This window comes from Lathyrus oleraceus, chromosome 1 (assembly GCF_024323335.1).
Source record: "Lathyrus oleraceus cultivar Zhongwan6 chromosome 1, CAAS_Psat_ZW6_1.0, whole genome shotgun sequence".
Classification (NCBI taxonomy): Eukaryota; Viridiplantae; Streptophyta; class Magnoliopsida; order Fabales; family Fabaceae; genus Lathyrus; species Lathyrus oleraceus.
Genome location: NC_066579.1, coordinates 164,610,975 through 164,636,095, shown reverse-complemented (window position 1 = coordinate 164,636,095; position 25,121 = coordinate 164,610,975). Strand labels below are relative to the sequence as shown.

At 32.6% G+C, this 25,121-nt stretch overlaps 1 protein-coding gene across 1 annotated transcript; it reads right to left on the bottom strand.

Moving 5' to 3' along the window:
- Nucleotides 1–14,833: 14,833 nt before the first annotated feature.
- LOC127097323 (probable pectinesterase 53) lies at nt 14,834–21,548 on the bottom strand (the record flags this gene model as incomplete). Its single annotated transcript, XM_051035819.1, has 6 exons — nt 14,834–14,990; nt 15,095–15,330; nt 16,395–16,595; nt 16,693–16,882; nt 17,017–17,175; nt 21,454–21,548. Coding segments are annotated over 6 exons (1,038 nt in total), but the record flags the coding sequence as incomplete, so codon positions are not given.
- Between the last annotated feature and the right edge of the window lie 3,573 nt (nt 21,549–25,121).

Genomic DNA, 25,121 nt, shown 5'->3' with positions numbered 1-25,121 from the left:
GTGGATTGAAATCCGAAAGGGATAATCCAAGCAAAAGTTAGAGACTTAAAACAGCAAAAAAGTATCCGATAAATGAGTACCCCAACTTGGAGAAGTGTATGCAAATTAAGGATTTATGGCAAGTAACTACATCCTGCTGATCTTTAGTTTTGAAGACATTCTTGAGCAAGTTAGTCAATTCTGATTCATCATCCACAGCCAATGCCAAGAGGAGAGTGGATATCAAAGTTGGTATAAGGCCCAGTGATCATTGTATTCAATGTAGCCTTTTCCATGTAAATTACCATTTTTCAATTTTTGTAAAGATCTTTGGAGTCTTGTCATTTACAGATTACCATCTTATTAAATAAAGTTGAGCTTTTATCCAATTGTTTATACTCTTATTTATTATTCAACCAAATAGATTTAAATTTTAGTACGATCATTTTTGTAATTAAATTTTAAATTAAAATCATGTTTTCTTAAATATATAAAAGCAATTACTTTAAGGAGCAATTAATGTCATGTAAAGGAATACCAACAGCAGTTTGAAAAGCGGTAAGCCCAAAATGTGGAGCATTATTGGTTCTCCCCAAGCAGTGGACGTGATCCCTATTTCATCCCCCGCAGTTTTTCAGCAACCAAGTTTTGTTGGTTTCCCCAGTCGAGTTTGTTGGTCTCCCTTGAGTTATAGGCGCGTTATTTCGGCAGTTTGCATGGATTCGACGGAATTTTACTTCCCCGCAAGTCGTTAGAGTTACTCCTGATTTTGAGCAGCTATTATGGTCATCCCTTGTAGGGTTGTCTCCCATTTGATATGGTCTTGACCTAAAATTCCCCGCAGAGTTTGTAGCAAGTTCCTCAGCGGATCCTTTCCTTGTGCTTTCCCCAGCCCAAATTGAGCCTTCGAGACGTTTGATCTCTCTCTACTAGTTGTTTCCCTCCTGTGGGGATTGGCTAGGAGTTGTATCAATGATTCAAACCAGTGGCATTTGTATCCTTTATGATCATTTTGTCAGCATAATTATCATATATACATATACATATACACTCATATAATTTCATTATTGCATTATTACACTTGGTGATGCATTATTAATTTTGATCCTTTGCTATGATGGTATACTTTCCCCCCCATGTAGATTTGGTTTGTCTATCCTCTTTCAATTATAAAGTGTCATCCCATTAAGCAGAAAGGCTTTAACCTTTCTCTTTCTCCACTAAGTTATTTCCTCGTGGATAGTCATTATTTCAGTTTTCTCCCTAGTGGATTATCTGGATGGAACCACCCCCTTGAGTTAAATCCTCATTGGGTTGAGTCTTTGATTGACCGTTTCTTTCTAGATCTTACTTAGATAAATGCTTTTAGTTCCCTAAGAGTCTATTACCCAGTAACTGGTAATATTCTTCTTAGTTTGCAAGTATTGTCTCTTTTACCGAATACCCGGCGAGAGCCACCTTGTTTCCCCAGCAGATTCGTTTTCACGTCTCCCAGGAAGATTATCCTTGATATGTTCATCCTAACCAATGACAGATATTTTCTTCCCTTGCTTTGAGTTTATCCTTGACGTGTTCATCTTAACCGATGACGAATATTCTCTTTTTGGTATTCTACCCAGTAAAAAGGTATTCGTAATCTCTATTTTGTTCCCCATAGAGTTAATCCTTGATATGTTTCATCCTAACCGATGACGATTTTCCTTCTCTTTGCGGTCTTCTGCCCAGAAACCGGTAGTTGTAAATCCTACTTCCCATTTGCAGAGTCTATCCTTGATATGATCATCTTAACTGATGACGGATATTCTCTTTTGGTATTCTATCCATTAACTGATAGATGTAATTCATATTTCTCCCCTTTGAGTCTATCCTTGATATGTTCATCCTAACCGATGACGGATATTCTATTTTCAGTATTCTATCCAGTTTTCGATAGATGTAATCCCTACTTTTTCATGCAGTTTATCCTTGATATGTTCATCTTAATCGGTGACGGATATCCTTCATAGTGTCCCGAGGCAAGTTTATCCTTGATATGTTCATCCTAACCGATGACAAATTTTCTTTCCTTTGAGTCTATCCTTTATATGTTCACTTTAACCAGTGACGGATATTCTCTCTCTTTGGTCTTTTGCCCAGTAACTGGTAGTTGTAAATCCTATTTTGGCTTTCTCCAGCAGATTATTCTTACCCAGTAACCGGTAACAAATACACCTCTTGGTTGCTCTCAACGACTCATCCTTGATGTGTTTACCCTAACCGGTAACGAATGTCCTCCCTGTTAGAATTTTGTTATCCCCTTACCCAGTAACCGGTGGCGGATAATATAATTCGGTTCCTCCTGTGTTGAAGATTATTTCTTCCCCAGTTGAGTTTAAGTGCGTATTTCCTTAATGAAATCGTTGTTTCCTGCTTGGGTCGAGTATTTCAATTCTGATCTACCTGCAGATGTTCTTTTTATTCCCCATCTGAGTCTTTCAATTTGATTTATTTTCATGGAATCCTCTGTGTCCCCCGGTAGTTTTAAGTCATAGCCTGGCCTACTCATAACCCGTGTATTTCCCCCAGAGTCTCTGTCTCCCCAGTGAGTTTTCCTTATGGAATGCATTTCACTCCCGCGGACTTTTAGTCTCTTCGAATTCTTTTCCTTTGTGGAAATATTTTCCCCATAGATATTATTTTTGCATTCATATCATATGCATCATGAGATCTCTTAGGGACCAAAATTTGTTTCAATATGTTGTTATTTAAGCCCATTCTACTGAGTCGATGCGAAGATTTTAACCTTCACCCCCTCAACTAGAATGTCCTTAAATAGGGGCAGCTGTAAGACCCTAATTTTGACCCTAAGATCCCTCATGCTATCTCATCATATGCATTGGCATTGGGATCACATATTGGTATCCTCCTTACACCTTTTTCATTGGGTTTGCATTGGAAGAGATCACCAAGCATCATTTGATTACATCATACTTTTTTTTCATTATTTACTATCCAAAATACCAAAAAATATGTCATTGTATAGTTTAACCCTTTTGTAGGTAGAGCACATGCTCACCTTTGATCTATCAAGCTCACGTCTAGGGTTTAAGACCCGCAATGCAAGGAGTTCAATTAAGAATTGGTTTAATATGGCTCTAAGCATCATATATGAATCCCCATGATCTTCACATGTTATTTTAATCAAGAAATCATCAAGAGTTTGGAGTTGATTTGCCTTGGAAACCCTAATTCATCTGGGTATCTTATGTAACTTCTTCCACAAGATTATTCAACCATTGATCAAATATTTCAAGGGATACTTCAAATTTCATCACCTTATTCATATATGATCCTCCATGAGTCCCAAAAGTCAAGAGAAAATCAAGCTAGCAAGTTGGTTCATGGTGGTTGACCAGAGGAAGTCAACCGATCAAAATTGGGGTTCCCTATACCCTATCTCCTACAATTTTTATCAAATGAAATGATTACAAGACCAAAGTTACTCTAAATGACATTACAAACAACTTTTATGTTGAGGTCTAGAGCTAGGTTTGCTTGGAATGTCATTTTTTATGGTGAAAGATTATAGGTCATTTTGTCTAAACCCTAATTTGGAGGTCAACTTCCCAAGGTCATAACTTGCTCAATTTTTAGGATATGAAATCTATTCAAGTTTCATGATCAAATTCAATATGTGTACTTAAACTTTTATGTCTGGAGGAAGAGCAAATTCAACTTTTAAATGCATGTGATATGAGGAGACATTATAGGTCATTTTGGACTCATGCCATTGAACAAGTGATTTTCCTCAACTTCTAAAATGCATAACTCCTTCATGATAAATCCAAATGAGGTGAAATTTGTGACTAATTTTAAGTATTTTGAGAGAGATATAACTTTGATGAAGGAACTTTTCTTATTTGAAGCTCATATAAAAGGTTAGCCAAGGTGGAAGAAGTGAACATATGGCTTGACACTTAGAATTGTTTTTGATATGTTTGATTTTCTAAACTTCAACCTCAAAATTCATCATGATCAAAGCTTCTAATGAAAAAGTGTTCAACATGAAAGTTGTTCCTCTTGACCTAACCTTTTCAAAAAGATCAGTTTCATCCCATTTGGACAAAGTATGAGTGACTTTCACGTGGATTAGAGTTGGATCACCATTTGGCATAATCGAACTTGCATCTTCCATAGACAAATGCATGGCCTTCTAACATGACTTCATCAATGTTTGTACACAATTTTGGACCTGATTGAATGATTATACGAGCCTCTCACACTCCCATGCATCCATGCAAAGGAAAATGCTATTTTTGGAGTTTTGAAAGAAGTGTACAATTATCAATGCTTTGGCTATAAATAGAACCCTCCATGATCAAAACTAAGGACACTTGTGCACCAGCTTTGAATCCCCAACCCTAAACCCTCTCATTCAAAGGATAACCTTGAGGATTTCCATTGGAAATTGAGTTTGAATCTCCACTATTTTGATATTCAAATCTCCAAGAGTCTTGCTTCCTTTTTGATCCAATTCTACTCTATCAAGCATCCAGAGTAAGGCTAAGTGAAGTTGGAAGCAAGATCGTGGCCATCTGACTCTGCAGTGGAGGTGATTTTCTCATTTTTTTCATTTCTTAAATTCTCACTCAATTCTCCATAATTCTTCTTGAGTTTTGGCTGTCTGAAGTCCTACCAATGTAGGCAAGAAGATTGAGTTTCTTTGAGGTCAAATCAAAACAACTCAGATCATGATCCTCAAATTTAAACTCCCTGAATCTTTCAATATACTTGGAGTTAGATGAAATTGAGGTCAGATTCGAGCTCCTGAGCATTTTTACTTTAAATTCATGTCCTCCTTTTTTATTTTGGTGATGGTTGAAGGTGGACTAGTCCACTGAGGTCCACCGTAGAAGAAGATCGGAGTTGCAGCTCCGGCGATGCGTTGGCATGTCTCAGACCATATGGTCCTCTCATTTTGTTTTAATCTCACGCGTTGGTTTTAATTTCCATCCTTGGAGTGCATTGACTAGAGTCCATTGTGGAATGCGCATTGAGATCCATTTGATATGCCATCTTAATTAATGAGGGAGATCAAGTGGTCCACGTTTTTTTGCATTTTCTTTTATTTTTTAGTTTAATTGCTTTATTTTCATTAATTTATATTAATTTTAATATTGATCCAAAAAATATGAGACTTTCACCAAAAATTCTCAAATATTTTTCTATTTCGTTTTCTAAATTAAAATTATTTTTTGGATCATTATTAATTTTTTTTATGATTTAATTGTTTTTGTGCATTTGTTTAATTGTTTAAAAATACTTTTAAGTTTCCGAAATTAATGAAATTTTTTCTCCAAGGTCCTTTGACCTTGTTTGACCTATGATAAATCTCATGGCCATTTATTTGGTGTTTTGATGAGATTTTAGGATTTTGACCAACCATAATTTAATTTAATACATTTTTTAATATATTTTATTTGTTTAATTGCAAAATAAATTGTGTTGAGCTTTTGGTATTGACTTGTTGAGTTTGACTTGTGTTGTTGGGTCTTGGTCAAGGTTGATTTGACTTTGTTGAGTTAAAATCATTGGATTTAGGGGATTGATGAAATGTACATTTCATCTCCCAAAATGAATGAATGGTTTTAATTTGATAAAAGTCCTCCTTTGACCAATTTGTGTTGATTTCATTTCCCCTCCCTCTTCATCTCAATCCCATTTTGCTCTCATTCATTTCATGGATCTATGATATCTCTATGTCCTAAGGCTAGTTGATTGCAAAATCAACATAAGTATGGATGAGATTAGGTCCACCCCTTTTGCATTTTCTTTTAATTGTGGTATATTTTAGGAGTATGGTTCATAATACCATATCTCTAACATGCATTAGCACCAAAAAATTTATTGTGCGGCCTCAAATAGTTGTGACTTCTGCATAAGTCCAATTACGATTGCTTAACATAGCGCTAAATTTTGACACAAAAGAAATATCATTCTAGTAAGTGAGATTGTAAGTCTCCCCTCTTTCATGGTATTGTGTGAAAACTTGGACTTTTTTCCTTCCTTTGGAAGATGTCTTGGTTCAAGGATCCATGCTTGTGAATAGTGGGTTGAGTGTTCTCCAAAGAATGACTTAAACAAAACAAAAGCAAAAGCAATACTAACTTCTAATCAACTAACAACTAACATTTCATTTCAAGCCATTTACTTTTATGCACTTTAAATTCAAGTTTTTATTCATTTTCTATTATTCATACATTTAACATGTTTATTTTAATGCAATTTTCATTTTGCTCACTTGAGCCATACTTTATGATTATATTTTGTTTGTATATACTTGTTTGTGTTTGTGGTCCTTTGACCTTAATGTACATAATAACAACAAAAAACCCTAAAAGACATTTGTGTGGACTGTTGGATTTGATCTGAGATATTGGACTTAGAATGAGGCAACACTCCCTATGCAAAAGGACTTTGCCAATGCCAACTTTCATGAAATCAAGTGCTTGAGAAGTGAACTTTCATATGAAGTCATCTGTTACATGGTCTTATTGAGAAGTGAACTTCCATGAAACCAAGTGCTTGATAAGTGAACCCATTTGAGTTCATCTGTTACATGGTCTTATTGAAGTTGTTACTTTGAACCTGTGTCTAATGCCTATTTCTGAAGTCATCTGATACATGGGATATTATGAAGAAGATCATGGAGTTGCTAGCTTGGATGTGGATATCTTTATTTGATGCCTTGCTCTTCATCTTGCTATTTGTGTATTGATATTGCTTGATTCTAAAGTCCAAGGGAAAATTGGGTTTCTATATGACACTCTTGTCTATTGGATTGCATCCCATTGGTAAGATCTTTTCAACTTTTAACTTTTAAATTTGTGCTTAGGATTAGTCTCTTCATCTCCTCCCCACTTCTTTAATTTCAAATCTCTCCCCACTTTTCAAAAATCTTCTTTGCTTGTGATTTCTAAACTTAGACTTTATTGCAAATTAGAAACTTTGGCCTTATGCCATTGCATTTTCAAACTATTTTCTTAATCAAACTTGTAAATGAATCTAATCATATTGACTTCAAATTTCAAAAGTAAAAAAGAACTAACACTCATTCAAACCTTTTAGACCCTTTGTGCCACTTTCAAACTTAAAATTTTGTTAAAAAGCAAATCATTCACTTTGAAATTGATACCAAGAACTACGAGGTTTTTATCCCTCATTTTATGTTGGTACGTAGGCACAAGTCCAAAGGTCTTGTCAAACACAAAAATATAATTAATGAATTCTTTTCTTATCCCCACATTCTATTTATTGCAAACATCATTTTGTACAAAAACACATATGCACACAAAAAAGGGCTCCCTATGACTACCTAAGACACTTTGGATGCTAACACATTCCCTCTGTGTAACCAACCCCCTTACCTGTAATCTCTGGCATTTTATTAGTTTTGATTTGAAAACTTATTATCTTTGGGTTTTATTCGTATTTTTCCCTTTTCCCTTGGAAACAATAAAAGCATGGTGGCGACTCTGGTTTTATTGACGTTAAGTTTATCCATAGTGTAATGGTCATGAATTTACCGCTACAGTATCATGGTAAACCGTATATAACTCTAGTTGATAAATAAAAATAGAAGTTCCATCAGATAGTGCAGGTGGGAAAGAGATAAGTGGGAGATGAGCCCGTGCTCCTCTGAAATACTTAAGGTGTGGAGAGTTAGGCCATAATGGTGCTGAGTGTAAGAGTGTAAATCAAACGTGTTTCAAGTGTGGGAAACAAGAGAAACTTATTGTTGAGTTCAAGAGTAATGTTTCGACTTCATACAACTGTGGTGAACTTGGACATATTAGTACATAGTCAGAAACCAAGGAAGGCGCCAGCTTCCACGCAAGCTCATGGTAGATTGTTTGCTCAGAGTGGTGTAGATGTCTCGAGATTAGATAATTTGATTCAAGGTACGTGATTTATTAACGGTGTTTTTCTGATTTCTATGATTGAGACTAGTGAAACACATTCATTTATATCTCTTGATTGTGTTGACAAGTTGAATCTTAAAGTGTCTTCTATGATTAGAAGTATGGTCGTTGATACCCTAACTAATTATTCGATGACTGCTTCATTAGTGTGTTTAAATTGTCCTTTGACCATTTATGGTAAAGACTTTGGAGTTGACTTGATCTATTTGCCTCTGAGTCAAATCAATGTGATTTTTGGGATAAACTTGCTACAGTTCAACCGCGTGTATATCAACTATTTTGACAAGACTATGTTGTTTCCTGAATTCGAAGATAGTAAGGGTTCAAGATTTATGTCCGCTTGTCATGTTGAGATGTCTTTGAGTGAGGATGATTCGTGATGTTCGCTTATTTATAGTGAAGATCGATGTTGTGTTTAGTGATATGTCAGTGGTATGTAGGTTTCCTAATGTGTTTCCTGAGGACGTTTGTGACTTGACACCATAGCAAGAAGTTGATTTCCCCATATATTTAGTACCTGGTAATAGACCTATATCGATAGAACCGTACAAGATTTCTGCATCAGAGTTGAGTGAGCTAAAGAAGAATTTAGAAGATTTGCTTGAGAAGATGTTTGTTAGACCTGGTGTGTCACCATGGGGAGCGTATGTCTAGTTGGTTAAGAAGAAAGATGGTAGCATGAGGTTATGTGTTGGTTACCCATAACTAAATAAGGTTACGATTAAGAATAAGTATCATCTTTCGAAAATTGATGATCTTATGGATCAATTGGTTGGAGCTTGTGTTTTCAGTAATATTTCTAAGGGAATGTTTGCTTATGTTATTTATTATTTGCTTAAAGTATTTAGACACATAAAATATTTTGGTTATTGTACTCAATAAAGTGCTACGACTCTATGGCTACGTATCTTCATGTTAGAATAAAGCTCAGAGCATTGTAGTTCTTCTAAAAATGTTTGTTTGTTTGGTTATTTTTAGATTATTGAAAGTTCTCAACGCTTCGGGGGAGAAGAAATGTTTGATTTAGAAAATGTCTCAATCCACAAGGGTAAAGGACTTTAAATTTTAACTGTATGAAGTTGATTTTAATTAATTTGGTAATTGAAAAATGTTAGACTTAATTTAATTAGAAATTTATTTAAATTATATATATATATATATATATATATATATATATATATATATATATATATATATATATATAATTTCATTTGAGAATATTAAACATGATTGATTGAAAAAGAAAATTTGATATGATCTTGATTAAATTCTAATTAATCCTAATAATGTCTAAATGCTAACCCTAAAACTAATCGTTGAACTTTTCTAATAAACCCCCATCATAAAACATATTTTTTGTATTTTTTAATTATTAATTAGAAATAATATAAAACCTTAATTATTAAAATTAATTATTAACTAATTGAGTTAACTATTGATTAAATTCTAATTATAAAAATTAATTTATAAAACTACTTATTAAGAAAATAAGTTAAATTAATTAAATTAAATAAGAAAGGCAAGGAGGTGTATTTCATGTTCAAATAGTAATCGGCTAAGTAAAGTGGGTGTGAAAAGCAATTGGGCAGAAGTCCATCTTTTAGTGAGTGTAGTAGTAAATTCATGACCATCAAGCTATGGATAAGTTTAACGTCAATAAAACCAGGTCGCCACCGCGCTTTTATTGTTTCCAAAGGAAAAGGGAAAAGTACGAAAAAAACTCAAAGATAAGAAGTTATCAAATCAAAACTAATAAAATGCCAGAGATTACAGGTAAGGGGGTTGGATACACAGAGAGAAGGTGTCAGCACCCAAAGTGTCATAGGTACTGATAGGGAGCCCTTTTTTTATGTGTGTATGTGTTTTTTGGTATATATATGATGTTTTGGAAAAAAATAGAGTGTGGGGATGAGAAAAAAATTCATTGATTATATTTTGTGTTTGACAAGACCTTCAGTCTTGTGCCTAGGTACCAACATAAAAATGAGAGATCAAAACCTCGTAGTTCGCGGAAAAAATTTCAAAGTTGGTGAATTGTTTTTAACAAAAGTTTTAAATGAAAAGGTACAAAGGGCCAAAATTTTGAATGAAGTTGTTAGTTATTTTTATCTTTTTGAAATTTTAAGTCAATATGATTAAGTTTATTTATAAATTTAATTTAGAAAAGATTTACAAATTCAATGGCATAAGGCCAAAGTTTCTAATCATTAAAACAAAGTCTATGTTTAAAATCAGAGGCAAAGAAGGTTTTAAAAAGGGGGAGATTTTGAAATTTAAGAAGTGGGAGGAGATGAAGAGACTATCCTAAGCATAAATTTAAAAGTTAGGGGTTGAAAAGATCTGACCAGTGGGATGGAATCCAACAGATAAGAATGTCATATAGAAACCCATTTTCCATTGGACTTTAATCAAGCCATAATCATTAAGCAATAAGCATTTATCTAGATATCATATCAAGGCATCAAATAAAGATAGTCACATCCAAACAAGCACTTCCAATAGCTAGCAGTCTTCTTAGAATTCTAATGCATCAGATGAAATATTCCTTGATCAACTCAGAACAAAGCATCAGACACAAGATCAAAATAACAATTAAGTACAAAGACAGAGTAGAAAATGGATTCAAACAAATCCCAAGGCTTGTATCATATGAAGGCTCAATTCAAGATAGCTTAGTCTCAGAATGTTGGCATTGGCCAAGTCCTTTTGCATAGGGAATTTAGCCTAATCCAAAGTCCAAAAATTCAGATCAAGTTCAACAGTCCAACAAATGTTTTTTTAGGGTTTTTGTTGTTATTAGGTATTTTAAGGTCCTAAGACCACAAACAAAACCAAAATACACAAACAATATATACAATCATAAGATATGGCTCAAATGAGCAAAGTGAAAATGAGATAAACATAAACAAGTTCAATGAAATATAAATGGAAATGAATGATAAATGACTAAAATTTAAATTGCATAAAGTAAATGACTTGAAAGTAAAGAAATATTAACAAGAGTTAGTCAAATGTTAGTTAAAAGTTAGTCAAATGTTAGTGGTGATTTTTAATTGATTAAGTCATTCTTTGGGGAATACTCAACCATTCATTCACAAGTAAGAATCCTTAAACCAAGACATCTTCCATGAGAAGGTCTCTAACTTGGATAATTCAACAAGTATGCCACTAGTACTCATGAAAGAAAAAAAGATCGAGTCTCCATACAATGCCATGAAGAATGGGAGAATTACAATCTCACTTACTAGAATGTTATGCCTTGAGGGTCAAATTTGGTTCTATGTTAAGCAATCGTAATTGGACTTATGTAGAAGTCACAACTATCTGAGGCCGGACAATAAGAATTTAGGTGTTAATGCATGTTAGAGATTTGGTATGAAAAATCAAACTCCTAAAACATACCACACCCTAAAAGAAAAGATAAAAAAGGAGGGACCTATCTCAGTCACACTTGTATTGATTCATCTGACACAAGGTCATTGATGAACCAATTAGCTCTTAGACATTAGAGATTTCATTGGTCAAATGAGGGGATGGGGAAGAATGGGGATGAAGATGGGGAGGGAGGGAAAGATAGAAACACAAATTAATCATGGAAGGAATTTCATCAAATCAAAACCATCCATTCATTTTGGGAGATGAAATGTACATTTCATCAATCCCCTAAATCTAATGGTTTTGATCCAACAAAAGTCTAATGAACCTGACTAAGACCCAAACAGAAAGTCAAACATCACAAGACCATAAAAATGGCTCAACAATATTTTTAAACATTTAATCAATTAAAATTCAATTTAAAAAAGAATTAAAATACATTTTAATTTGGTCAAAATCTAAAATCCCTTCAAAACACCAAATAAATGGCCAAAGGATTTATCCTAGGTCAAATGAGGTCAAATGACCTTAGACAAAAAATTTCACTATTTTTGGAAAGTCAAAAGTATTTTTAAACATTTAAAAATATGCACAAAAACATTTAATTCTTGCAAAATATCATAATTAATCCAAAAAATAATTTTAATTCAGAATATGGAAGAGAATTTTTTTTAATGATTTTGATGAAAGTCCCATATATTTTAGATTATAATTAAATAAAATAGAAGGATTAAACATAAAATCAGAATTTAAAATAAAATAAGAAAAAACAAGTGCCATGAGATCTCCCTCATTAATTGAGGTGACATATTTGATGACCACGCGTGTGGTGTCTATCATACATCCAAGTCAACGCGCTGCAAAGTGGGTAATGTAAACCAAATGACAGGATTAGACCATTGGATCATAATCATATGGATGTGAAGCGGTCAACACATCACCAGAGCCCTAGCTCCGATCATCTTCTCCGGTGGACCTCACCAGACTGGTCCACTTTCAACTTAATGAAAAGTGAAAAACAAGGACACTACTTCAAAGATAAAATGCTCAGGAACTCGAATCGGGCCTCAAGTTTCTCCAATTCCAGGTTAATGATGATCAAATTATGCATGTTTTTATATTTCACATTCAATTACCTTTGTTTCTTTACCTTCCTTTTCACCTTGTGATACGTCTTACTTACTTTTTTTATGAACTCCTTATACAATAAGATTAAGGAAAATGTAGATGAAGCAACACTTGATGATGAATGAAATATCATCACAGTCAGCGTTACACAATATTATTATTATGTAGTGTTGTTATTTGTGTTGTTATCCAAATGTTTAGGATCAAAGCACTAGGATCTGTATGATAATTGTATGCGTTATAGTGCAGGAATTAGAAATTACCCCTGAATTGAATCCACAACCATTACCTCATGTTCCTTCTGCAAAGACAGTTACTTAAATTTGATTTCTTTTTAAGACATGTATATTATATTTTAATTTGAATTTACACAACATGGATGATTTGTTTTGACGTTGTATTTTGATTAAGACTTGGAAACTCCTGAAAAACAACCACAACCAGTCATTTCTATCAACCCTAGAAAAAGAGGTGAACTTCATGGGTCGAGCGAGTCATCCACTTTTAAAGAGCTTGCTGAAGGAGAATATTTTTCAACCAGACTATGTCGCAAACATGTTAAGATGGAGAAGAAGTAATTTATTATATGTTGTTTCAGTCCCTCCCAATGCCTATGTTTCCTACTACCAAACTTATCCACTCCCTTTTTCATATTTCTTATTTGAATATTACCCGTTTGTAACAAGTTTATGTTATGTAATATGTATCATTCCTGTAATTTTTTTCTCGAAACACAGACACACAATTTCACTTCATACATCAGTTTCTAAATCAGCTGTATGAGTTTTTCTCATATTCGCCTCATCCTGATTAATTACTTTTTCTATCTTGTGTCAATCACAATTTATTATTGGTTGTTTCACATATAAATCAGAATCATTTTATATAACATGGTCCATTCATAGTTTTGTTTTTTATGTTTTCGTATAAATCAAAATTATTTTACATAATATATGAATTGTTTTACTATTATCTTTTTCCATAATTAAATGATGGTTAACATTTCATAAACTAGCGTATCTATAATATTATTATCTAGTTTTATAGTTATTTAAGTCTGATTTCTTACAACCCATAAACATCATTAATTATTCTCAAGACTGTTTATGTTATGTTGAACTTGGATCATCTTAAACTTTTCCTAATTGATTCCATATCTAAGTATCTCCATGACCCTTGAACATATCTTAGTCTTAATCATACTTAACTATTCTTGATCCATAATAATCACAATCTTTTCTTAACTAATATTGTGTATCTTCAAAACATACAATAAGCCTTTATAAAGTATGTTAGGTTATCTAAATTAGAGTTTACTAGTTTTAGAATATTTTTTTTTGGACTTTTTACAATGTGTGACTCGATTCATCAAAATCCATATCAAGTTACAATGTGGAAATTCTGAAAATAAGACTATGTGAATCAATTCATTAAAACTTGGTTCACTCATGTGATTCTACAAAATTCAAATTTTTAAATATTTCTCTCGAACTTCAATCATGTTTTTTAAGAAATTAATTTGGTGGTAAACCAGTAGCTTTTAAATTGATCCTTAAGTTGAAGGGAAGTAAAACTATTTTTCAAGAATCAATAGCTCTTGAAGAAATTAATTTGGTAGTAAACCAGTAGCTCTTGAATTCTAGTTACAAGTAAAATGTTATTTCACAAACACAACATACATATCAAGTTTTGATCCTATGAAAATTTGAATCGATTCCCATAAAAATGTGAATCGTTTCATGCTAAAGAACACCCACTTTTTAAATCAACAACTTTTAAAAAATACATCATAAAAATAGTTATTCATCATTAAATAGATATTTAATTAGTAAAATAATAGATGCAACTAGCCGTCTATAAAGTAAGGTGAGTTTTTAAATTGGAACTTTTAATTACATCCATTGATTTTAATTTAATTGTTATAACTATTACAATCAATTATTAGCAATGTCATCAACTTTTTTTTATCATAGAAGGGACTTATTTCTTTTTTATAAAGTTTATGAGGTGTCATGAGTTTTCCTTATTAACGAAACATAAATGCTCTTCAAATTAAATCTTATTAAAACATTTTGAGATGATTAAAAACATTTTGAGAGGATTAAGTCTTAATAGAAGAAATGAATGAATACAATTCATTATTTTCTTTAAAGCTTTAACAAAAAAAAATGTCAATAGAATAAAACTCGATAAAGGAGAAAAGAATACAATAGATGAAAAAAAACAAAAAATTATTATAAAATCTGAAAAGACAATCAACATCAGTTCCTAAAGAAAATTTAAATAGATAAACAATATTAAAGTGTAGGATTAACATGCATGTTCATTATATATTTTACTATTAGTAAATAGTAAATTAAAGTATTATTGTTAGAAATAGAAATATTATTTTAATTAGGGTTGATAAGCCAAGTTTCTCCTTCAATAAAATGAATTTCGATAAATGGTTGAGCCTCTTCATCGGTTAGGTTTCGTGCCCACGGAGCTCTTCCAGAAAAATTAGATCCAGGTCCACTACATTTATATTCACCATAGTATATTGTGTTGCTGCATTTATTTATATACAAATATATATAATTAGTCATTGTGTTTAATGAAAAAATTGTATAAAGTGGAGAAATTGATCAAAGAATATTAATTATAATACTCACGGATAGTGTGTTCCATTCATAGTATCTTCCCATCCTTTAGGAAGAACAATCTCTTTCATATTGGTGTAAGAGTAAATGACTCTTGAATATTCTCCCCATGGTCTGCCAAGATAAATATGTCCACTACCTTTTACCTCACATTTTTTAAAAGAAAATCCAGTATCTAATGATGAACTCGATCGTTTTTGAGCAGTAATATAGCCTATATTCGTAGCAATTGAATTGATAGTGCATTCCTGAAATGAATCAGAAATTAAACCAGGTCTCTTTTGTTGTTTATACAATGACAGTGTTTAATCAATGTATTTCAGAGACAAAAATGATTAACACATATAATATACCTCTTTTTTCCTAAATTGTATGTATTCTAATAAAATTTGTTTGATTCAAATTATGTTATTTTACATTATCATTAAATTATTAATATTTTTTCTTCTATGCCCCTCAATATTAATTACTTATCCTATCTTAATTCCTTTAGTTTACATTTTTTTTATAGGATTAATGAAAGATACATTTATAAAATTACTCATAATTACTATTTTCTATATAATATTAACTAAAATTTTAATTTTTGTAAAATTATCAAGATATATTTTGAGGGATTATTAATAACTTTCATCGAAATAATACAGTGGCATGTCATTGAAACAGCTTGTATGAATCTATTTCAGGAGCAGACTTTCATTAATAAAAGAGCAAAAAGATAAGGGAATAAAATCAAACAATAATTTTACTTTTTATCCCAAGACTTTTTACTTCACCAAATCATCTTTGCCCACTTTAATAAACATATCTAGCACTCAGATATATGTTAGTAATATATAATTTAATCTATTGTCAAACTTAAATTTGAGATCCTAAAAATATTTAACAAATTATATATTTAAAGTATTAATGTTTTGTAAAAAAATTATTTTTCTATATTTATTAATTATATAGTCAATTGTTGTTCACATAACTATTAATATGATCAGAATGTCTCTTTAGTTTTATCTCAGAACCAATTTTAAAATATTGTTTTCAATTCAGTTTGGTTGAGAAAAGTCTATAGGAAAAAGATTAATTTGATGAGAATATTTTCTGCAATACATTTTACATGACATATTTTATCCAAAAGTGTCTCATAAAATAATAAAATTTATCAAAACAAAATAAATATAAAGTAATTTTATATGATGTATAAAGTTTCTATTTATTTTGGACCTTAGTTAAGTCTATTGTTCAATTTAGAATTTAGTAGTGGTAGAATACATGTTAAATCTATTGTTCAATTTAGAATTTAGTAGTGGGAGAATACCTCATATAAGGACCTTCCAAAACCAAAGATAAAATCAATAGCGCCTTCTATGAAGCAATTTTTGAAAAAGTGAAGACCTTTGTGATCATATAAGGTGTCTTGAACTCCAAAAAATGAACATCCGTAAAATGCAGCTTTGTTTCCAGAGATGCGAAGAGCAACAGCTTGTTCTACTTTCTTTCCAAAATATGAAGCACTGTTCTGTTTAACAAATAAATAAATCTAGTGAACAACTATCTTTATCATTATTATTTTTCACTATATAATAAGAGCATAAATTAATTTATTATGTAATTACCTCAAATGTAATGTTGATGGCGATAAAATAGTCAGCATTCACCGCAACCGTTGGGGTATTGAACGTCCCCAATGGATGTCCATCACTTCCAATGGTAGAACTTGAATCATTCCAAGAAATAACTGAAAGATTCGTTGCATCCCCCAAAAAAGTTATGAAAGGTAATGTTTTGGGGATCACAATTTTCTCCCTAAATGAATTGATCATCAAAACAAATTACACAACTTCAACAAAAATAATTTCAATTTAACTACATCATAAAATATACCAAAAGATAAAATGTTAAAAATTAATAAGTTGAGTTATAATGAGCATTGTTATTACCTATAAACCCCTGGTCCAATCAACAAAATAACTCTCCTAGTGTTTTGTAGTTGAATGCTACTAAGAGCTTCTGTAATGGTCGTGAAATTAGAATTACCATCTTGACTAATAGTTATTTGAATTTTTTTACTCTCAGCTTCCCTCAACTTTAAATCAAGACTTTGTGGTTTAATGACATTCATATTCAATTTGTTTACTAATATGTTTCTTTTTTTATAATTAGGCTTAAGAATATTTAATTCAAAAGTCAAGTGAAAAGTTGAAAACAAAACTAAAATGAGAAGGAAATTAAATTTTGAAACCATGATAGTAATACTTTGTTTAAATTCAAGACAGAATAACTTTGGAATTATAAAGAAATACACATATTAATATATAGAGAGAGACACATATATATGATTATCACTATTATAATAATATATCTCATTTTTAAGTTAATAGAAAAATAAATGAATATAACATGACACATGATATTAATGAATATAGTAATGTGGTAAATAAATTATATGTGGCATTCACATAAATTTGATGAAATTTATCACAGTAGGTAATTCATTTTCAAAAATACTAAAAATAGTTATATGCTCAAAAATGAATTTATTGTATGAATCCTAAGATTATAAAGAAAATGTAAATATTAAAGAGAATCTTAACTTCCTTCAACTTTATTTTTTAGTTTTGTTTTTTAACTTAGAAATGAAAATCCTAAGATTAGAAAGAAAATGTACACAAAATGATGAGATTTGTTTGATTTTTTTTCCTTTTCATTATTAATTTTAATTGTAATGAAGTAGTATCAATAACACATTTCTAAATAACACATTTCTATTTCATATGTCTCAAAATTTAATTAATTTCTTCATAACTATTAGTAAGTGTGAGAAAAAAGTTCAAATTAATTAGGGTAGGTGAGTTCAAATTAGTTTGATAAGCAAAGGACCAATAGAAAGAATACAAAAGATACTCAACCCAATAAAAAAACAAGATCTTAACAAAGCAAGGCAAGGATTTAAAATTCGGTATGCTAGTTTATAATGAAAATTCCTTCTAGATTTTGTGACTAACCAGTCCCAAACTAGTAGTTTAATGCGATACAATGACAAAGCAACATTTTTAAAACACCTTTAAATAAGACATCATTCTGACTAAGTCAAATCATCCAATAAACTTTCTACGAAGACTTAATCTGAAGAGTCTAGAGTTATCTAAAAGTAACAAATAGTCTAGAATCCTAAGACTTAGAGATTCTAGATTTTTTTTTTACTGCTATTTTTCAATTTTCAATTTAATATTGCACTACTACAATACCCGAGCTAATAAATTATGTCGGTACGTCGGTTTTAGTTAATGATTGAAGAGTTAAATCTCATCTATTATCATATATAATTTGTTTTAAATCTCATTTTGACTGACCTGTATCATATTTTACACAAACAAAATACTCTAAGAATCAGAATCAAATCATTTTAACAGTAGAAGTTTACAATGTTCTCATGAACACATAATACAAGATTTACATTGTTTTCAAAATCAAATGTACAAATTTACATTGTTCTCGTCAACACATAATACAAGATTTATATTGTCTTCATCAACAAATGTACAAACTTACATTGTTCTCATCAACACAGAATACAAAATTTATATATTTGCACATAAAATAGAAAAAATAAATGATGAAGGGAAACTAAAGTCATTTCAGTGATACTAAAGTCATTTCAGTGATATAAATCATTTTAGTGATCAAAATGGAAAAATAAATTATCAAGAGAAACTAAAGTCGTTTCAGTGATATAAATCTATTGTTGGAAGAAGAACATGCGTGAAATAGAAGATTGAATGTACCGCACACGTGATGACTTTTGATGTTCGAGTGTTGATGAATGTCAATTGTTGGAAGAGTTTTGATGAGAGTTACGATGAAAATCGCTTTGGGTTTTGGCAAAGAGAATGACGATATGAAGTTAGAGTGTTGATAAATAATGAAAAATTAGAGTCTAGTTCTATGAAGTATTTCATGCAAAAGAGAAGTCAGGTGAGTTTCCAAAAAAAAACTGACGTGCATGTCTTAATTAAAAATAAAAGTATATAAAAAAGCACCAGAACGCCATATTTTGAAAATACATTTAAAATAGAAATCACGCCGGTTTTTTTAGAAAAACTAAGAGATTTGAATATATAAAATTAAAAATTTAAAAGGACTTTTAAAAAAAAATTGAAAATATTAATGCAAAATATATTACGTCTTAGTTAGACCATGTAACCAGGTTAATACTAATAAAAAATAAAGAAAAAAACATTAACAAAGAAAAAAAGTGAAGCTGGAAAGACTCAAATTGAGAAATAGTAATTAAACCATTGAAGAAAAAAGTAAAATGCAGTAACTGAGATTCAAGGCAAGCTCCCTTATAGCTATATTTTCTTGATTTTTAAAAAACCCCGAGGAATAGGTTGCATATATATTGTCGCGGCTGAAAAATCACAGAGTCACCACCATATTTTATTTGTTAATAAGGAACATGAAGATAATGATGTAAGAACAAAAAGTGTTCTACAACAGACTCCATGATTTTGATGATAACAAAGGATGAAACCAAAAATGGCACCCTAACGAAAAGTTTCTAAGTGTGCAGGGTTCTAAAGAAAGAAGAAATAAATCTGATGATGTCATCAGATGCAAAACAAGATCAGATGCAAAATCTCAAGTATCAGAAGCATCTAAAGTGGAATCTCGTTTCAAGAAGCTCTGACTCTGGACAAAACTACAAGTATCAGAAGCATCTGAACATGAAGTAAAGTCTAGAAGCTCTGACTCTGAACAAATGTCCTCTGTAAACTCTGAAGTTATCAGCGCCATCTGAACTTTCAAGAGATAACATCAGAAGCCAGTTTCTCCAGATACACAAAGACTCTAATCAGAATTGTTAATCATGATGAAGTAACGTTTAAGCCAAGTTAAAGTTCTGCAAATGGATTTCCTCAATTAGAAAGAGACGTTAATCTCCACTTCCAAGAGAGAAGATACTAATTGTGGTAAGTAGTCACTTCTAAAAGAAAAAGTCTACTGCAGAAGCTATTAATGGAATGGCGTAATTACATCTCAATATCCAACAGATTCAACGCTACTTCAACTCTACTTCAACTCCTATAAATAAGAGAAGAAATCTCATTCAGTAAGTACGAAGAAATCACTAGCCAAAACTATACTGAAATTATATCACGCTCAAGAAAAACATCTTTGTTCTTCAAAGTTTTTCACTAAGCTTTTGCTTATCAAGTGAAAAATTTGTTCTTAAGTTTGTAATATTTGCTTTCTTAGAAGCACTCTAGATTACACATCTTGTATCTAATTTTTATTTGATTTCCTCAAGTGACTCTTTGTAGTCTGTAGACTTGAGAGGACTAAGAGATTTTCTTCTCTCTTAGGGGTTGTTTGTAATCTTTCAAGATTAGTGGATTAAGTCCTTGTTGAAGGCGAAATCACCTTGGCCGGGTGGACTGGAGTAGCTTTGTGTTATAAGCGAACCAGTATAAAATCATTGTGTGATTTCATTTTGCAAAAGCGCTTATTTTTTAAACAATTCAAACCCCCCCTTTCTTGTTTTTCTCACCTTCAATTGGTATCAGAGCTCCGGCTCTGTTATTGATTTTCAAATCAAACACTTAACCGTGTAGAGAGATCCAGTGCGAGAAAAACAAATGGCCCACTCAAATGAGAAAGATTCTTACAATGCCAAGCCTCCTGTTTTTGATGGAGAAAAGTTTGATTACTGGAAAGATAGAATCGAAAGTTTCTTTCTTGGTTATGATGCTGACCTCTGGGACATTGTCACAGATGGATACAAACCTCCAACCTTAAATGGAGCTGAAGTTCCCAGAAGCAAAATGTCAGAAGATCAGAAACGTGAGTTCAAAAATCATCACAAGGCCAGAACAATACTTCTAAATGCTATATCATACAACGAATACGAAAATATCACCAACAGAGAGACGGCTAAAGATATACTTGACTCTCTGAAGATGACCCATGAAGGAAACTCCCAAGTCAAGGAGACGAAGGCTCTGGCGTTGATCCAGAAATATGAAGCCTTCAAGATGGAAGATGACGAAGCTATAGAAGCTATGTTTTCCAGATTCCAAACTCTTATTGCAGGTCTTAAAGTGCTAGACAAAGGATACACGACTGCAGATCATGTTAAGAAGATAGTCAGAAGTCTGCCAAAGAAATGGAGACCAATGGTTACTGCTCTGAAGTTATCAAAGGATCTGAACAATATCAGCCTTGAAGAACTTGTTAGTTCTCTCAGAAGCCATGAGATAGAACTAGAGGAGGATGAGCCTCAGAAAAGGAACAAGTCAGTAGCGCTGAAGTCCAGACCTGAAAGACGGAAGTCAGACAGAACCAAAGCTCTCCAGGCAGAAACTGCAGATACTGACGACTCTGAACCTGAAGACTCTGATGATGAAGAAGAACTGTCCTTACTAACCAGAAGAGTTAAGCAACTCTGGAAAAGAAGGAACAACAACAACTTCAGAAGATCAAGACCCAGAGGGGATAGATCAGAGTCAACTTCAAAAGGTAAACCTAATAAAGATATTACCTGTTTTGAATGTAAAGAAACAGGTCATTATAGAAATGAATGCCCCAAGCTGAAGAAAGATAACTCTAAGAAAGAAAGCTTCAAGAAAAATGCCTTCAGAACAAAGAAGGGATTAATGGCCACCTGGGACGATAGTGAATCAGGATCATCAGAATCTGACTCTGATGAACAAGCCAACGTAGCATTTATGGCTACCACATCCAGCAGCTCAGATGAAGAATCTGAAGAGGTATTTTCTGAACTTTCTAGATCTGACTTAGAATCATGTTTATCAGAAACTCTTACCTCTCTTCAGAAATTAAAACAAAAAGTTAAAAGCATTAAAGGCCTTCTTAAAGCAAAATCTGAAGAATGTAGTGAACTTGAGACAACAATTCTAGCACATGAAGATACAATCAAATCTTTAACGTTAGAAAGAGATGGAGCTAAAACAAAAAGCTTAAAATTAGAAGAAGCGTTGTCTCAAGCACCACAAACTTCAAATGAAATTATTTATAAATATGAAGAAGCCTTTCAGAAGTTTCTGAAGAGTGGAATAGATAGGAGTATTATGGCATCCATGATTTATGGAGTAAGTCAGAATAATAAAAGGGGAATTGGGTATGATTCTGATAAAACTTCTGCCAGTAACCAGCTTAAATCTCCTTTTTCATATCATTACACACACACACAAGAACAAAAATTTAAGAATGCTAGAAGACCCAAAGTTGTAAGAAACTCTGGGAAAACTAATCTAAAAGGACCCAAGAGATTCTGGGTACCGAAAGATAAGATTATCTATGTTGCAGATATCCTATGCAGCAAAGTTCAGACACCAGTCATGGTACCTGGACTCTGGATGCTCGCGACATATGACGGGAAGAAAGTCTATGTTCCAAAGCCTGGAACTTAAAGACGCTGGATTTGTAGGCTTCGGAGGAGATCAGAAAGGAAGGATCAGAGGCTCCGGAACTATTGGTAATGGTACTCTTCCCTCTATATCTGATGTTCTTTATGTAGAAGGATTAATGCATAACTTGTTATCCATAAGTCAATTAAGTGATAACGGTTATGATGTAATCTTTAATCAAAAAACGTGTAAAGCCATTAATCAGAACGATGGCTCTGTCCTTTTCACAGGCAAGAGGAAAAACAACATTTATAAAATAAATCTTTCTGATTTAAAAGATCAAAATGTTAAATGTTTAATGTCAGTTCACGAAGAGCAATGGGTATGGCATAGACGCTTAGGCCACATTAGCATGAGGAAACTTTCTCAGCTAACTAAACTTGAGTTAGTCAGAGGCCTACCTAAACTGAAGTTTTCTTCAGATGCTCTGTGTGAAGCTTGTCAGAAAGGAAAGTTTTCAAAAACATCTTTTAAAAAGAAAAATTTTGTTTCTACCTCCAAGCCTCTGGAGCTTCTTCACATTGACTTATTTGGTCCTGTGAAAACAGCATCAGTCAATGGAAAGAAGTATGGACTTGTAATCGTTGATGATTACAGCCGCTGGACATGGGTAAAATTCCTAAGGCACAAGAGTGAGTCTCACTCTGTATTCACCAGTTTCTGTTCTAAAGTGCAAAAAGAATTTGACTCTAAAATTGTTAGAGTCAGAAGTGATCATGGTGGAGAATTTGAAAATAAAGATTTTGAAGAACTATTTGATTCTAATGGAATATCCCATGATTTCTCCTGCCCTAGAACTCCACAACAAAATGGAGTTGTAGAGAGGAAGAATAGGACACTCCAAGAAATGGCCAGAACCATGATCAATGAAACAAATGTAGCAAAGCACTTTTGGGCAGAAGCTGTAAATACAGCGTGTTACATTCAGAATAGAATCTCTATTAGACCTATTCTGGATAAGACTCCCTATGAACTGTGTAAGGGAAGAAAACCCAACATCTCATATTTTCATCCTTTTGGATGCATTTGTTTTATATTAAATACTAAAGAACATCTAAACAAGTTTGATTCCAAAGCACAGAAAGGAATCATGTTAGGATACTCAGAACGCTCTAAAGGCTATAGAGTATACAACACAGAAACCAAAATTGTGGAGGAATCAATTCATGTTAGATTTGATGATAAGCTTGACCCTGAAAAGTCAAAGCTAGTTGAAAAGTTTGCAGATTTGGAAATCACTCTCGTAGAATCTGAGAAAACTCCAGAAGCAACTGTCACACCAGACTCTGAAGAAATTAAATCTCCAGAAATTCCAAGGAAAGTCAAGAGTCGTAGCAACGTATCTGAAGATTTGATTTTGGGAAACAAAGATGAACCTGTTAGAACCAGATCTACCTTCAGAACTTCTGAAGATATTCCTCTGGGACTAGTGTCTCTGATTGAGCCTACGTCCTGTGATGAAGCTCTTCAAGATAATGATTGGGTGGCAGCTATGCAAGAAGAGTTAGATCAATTCTCCAAGAATGATGTCTGGGATCTCGTTCCTAAACCCAGAGGCACTCATGTCATTGGAACCAGATGGGTTTTCAGAAACAAACTGAACGAGAAAGGAGAAGTTGTCAGAAACAAAGCACGACTGGTAGCTCAAGGTTATAGTCAACAAGAAGGTATTGATTATAATGAAACTTTTGCTCCAGTCGCAAGGTTAGAGTCTATTCGTCTTCTTGTATCATTTGCTATTAATCACTCTATAAAATTATACCAAATGGATGTCAAGAGTGCATTTCTAAATGGTTATATTTCAGAAGAAGTGTATGTTAATCAACCTCCTGGTTTTGAAAACTCAAATTTTCCAGAACATGTTTTCAAACTTAAGAAATCCTTATATGGACTTAAACAAGCTCCCAGAGCTTGGTATGAACGTCTAAGCAATTTTCTTCTGGAACAAAATTTTATCAGAGGGAAAGTTGATTCTACACTCTTCTGTAAAAACCATAAAAATGATCTCGTGATATGCCAGATTTATGTTGATGACATTATTTTTGGTTCTGCTAATATCTCTGTTTGCCAAGAATTTTCCAAGTTAATGCAGGCAGAATTTGAAATGAGTCTAATGCAAGAACTAAAGTTCTTTCTGGGAATTCAAATCAATCAAACTCCAGAAGTCACGTACATTCATCAAAGCAAGTACATTAAAGATGTTCTGAAGAAGTTTGATATGTCTGAATGCAACTCTGCAAAGACTCCTATGCACCCAACTTGCATTCTGGAAAAGGAAGAGGTAAGCAACAAGGTTTGTCAGAAGCTCTATCGAGGTATGATAGGCTCTCTTCTCTATCTGACTGCTACTCGTCCTGATATTCTCTTTAGCGTCTGTCTTTGTGCCAGATTCCAATCAGATCCTAGAGAATCTCATTTAACAGCTGTTAAGAGAATTCTTAAGTATCTGAAAGGAACTCCTAACCTGGGCCTGATGTATGAGAAAACATCAGAGTATAGGCTTTCTGGTTATTGTGATGCAGATTATGCAGGAGATAGAATAGAACGTAAAAGCACATCTGGAAATTGCCAGCTTCTGGGAAACAACTTAATCTCCTGGGCTAGCAAAAGACAGT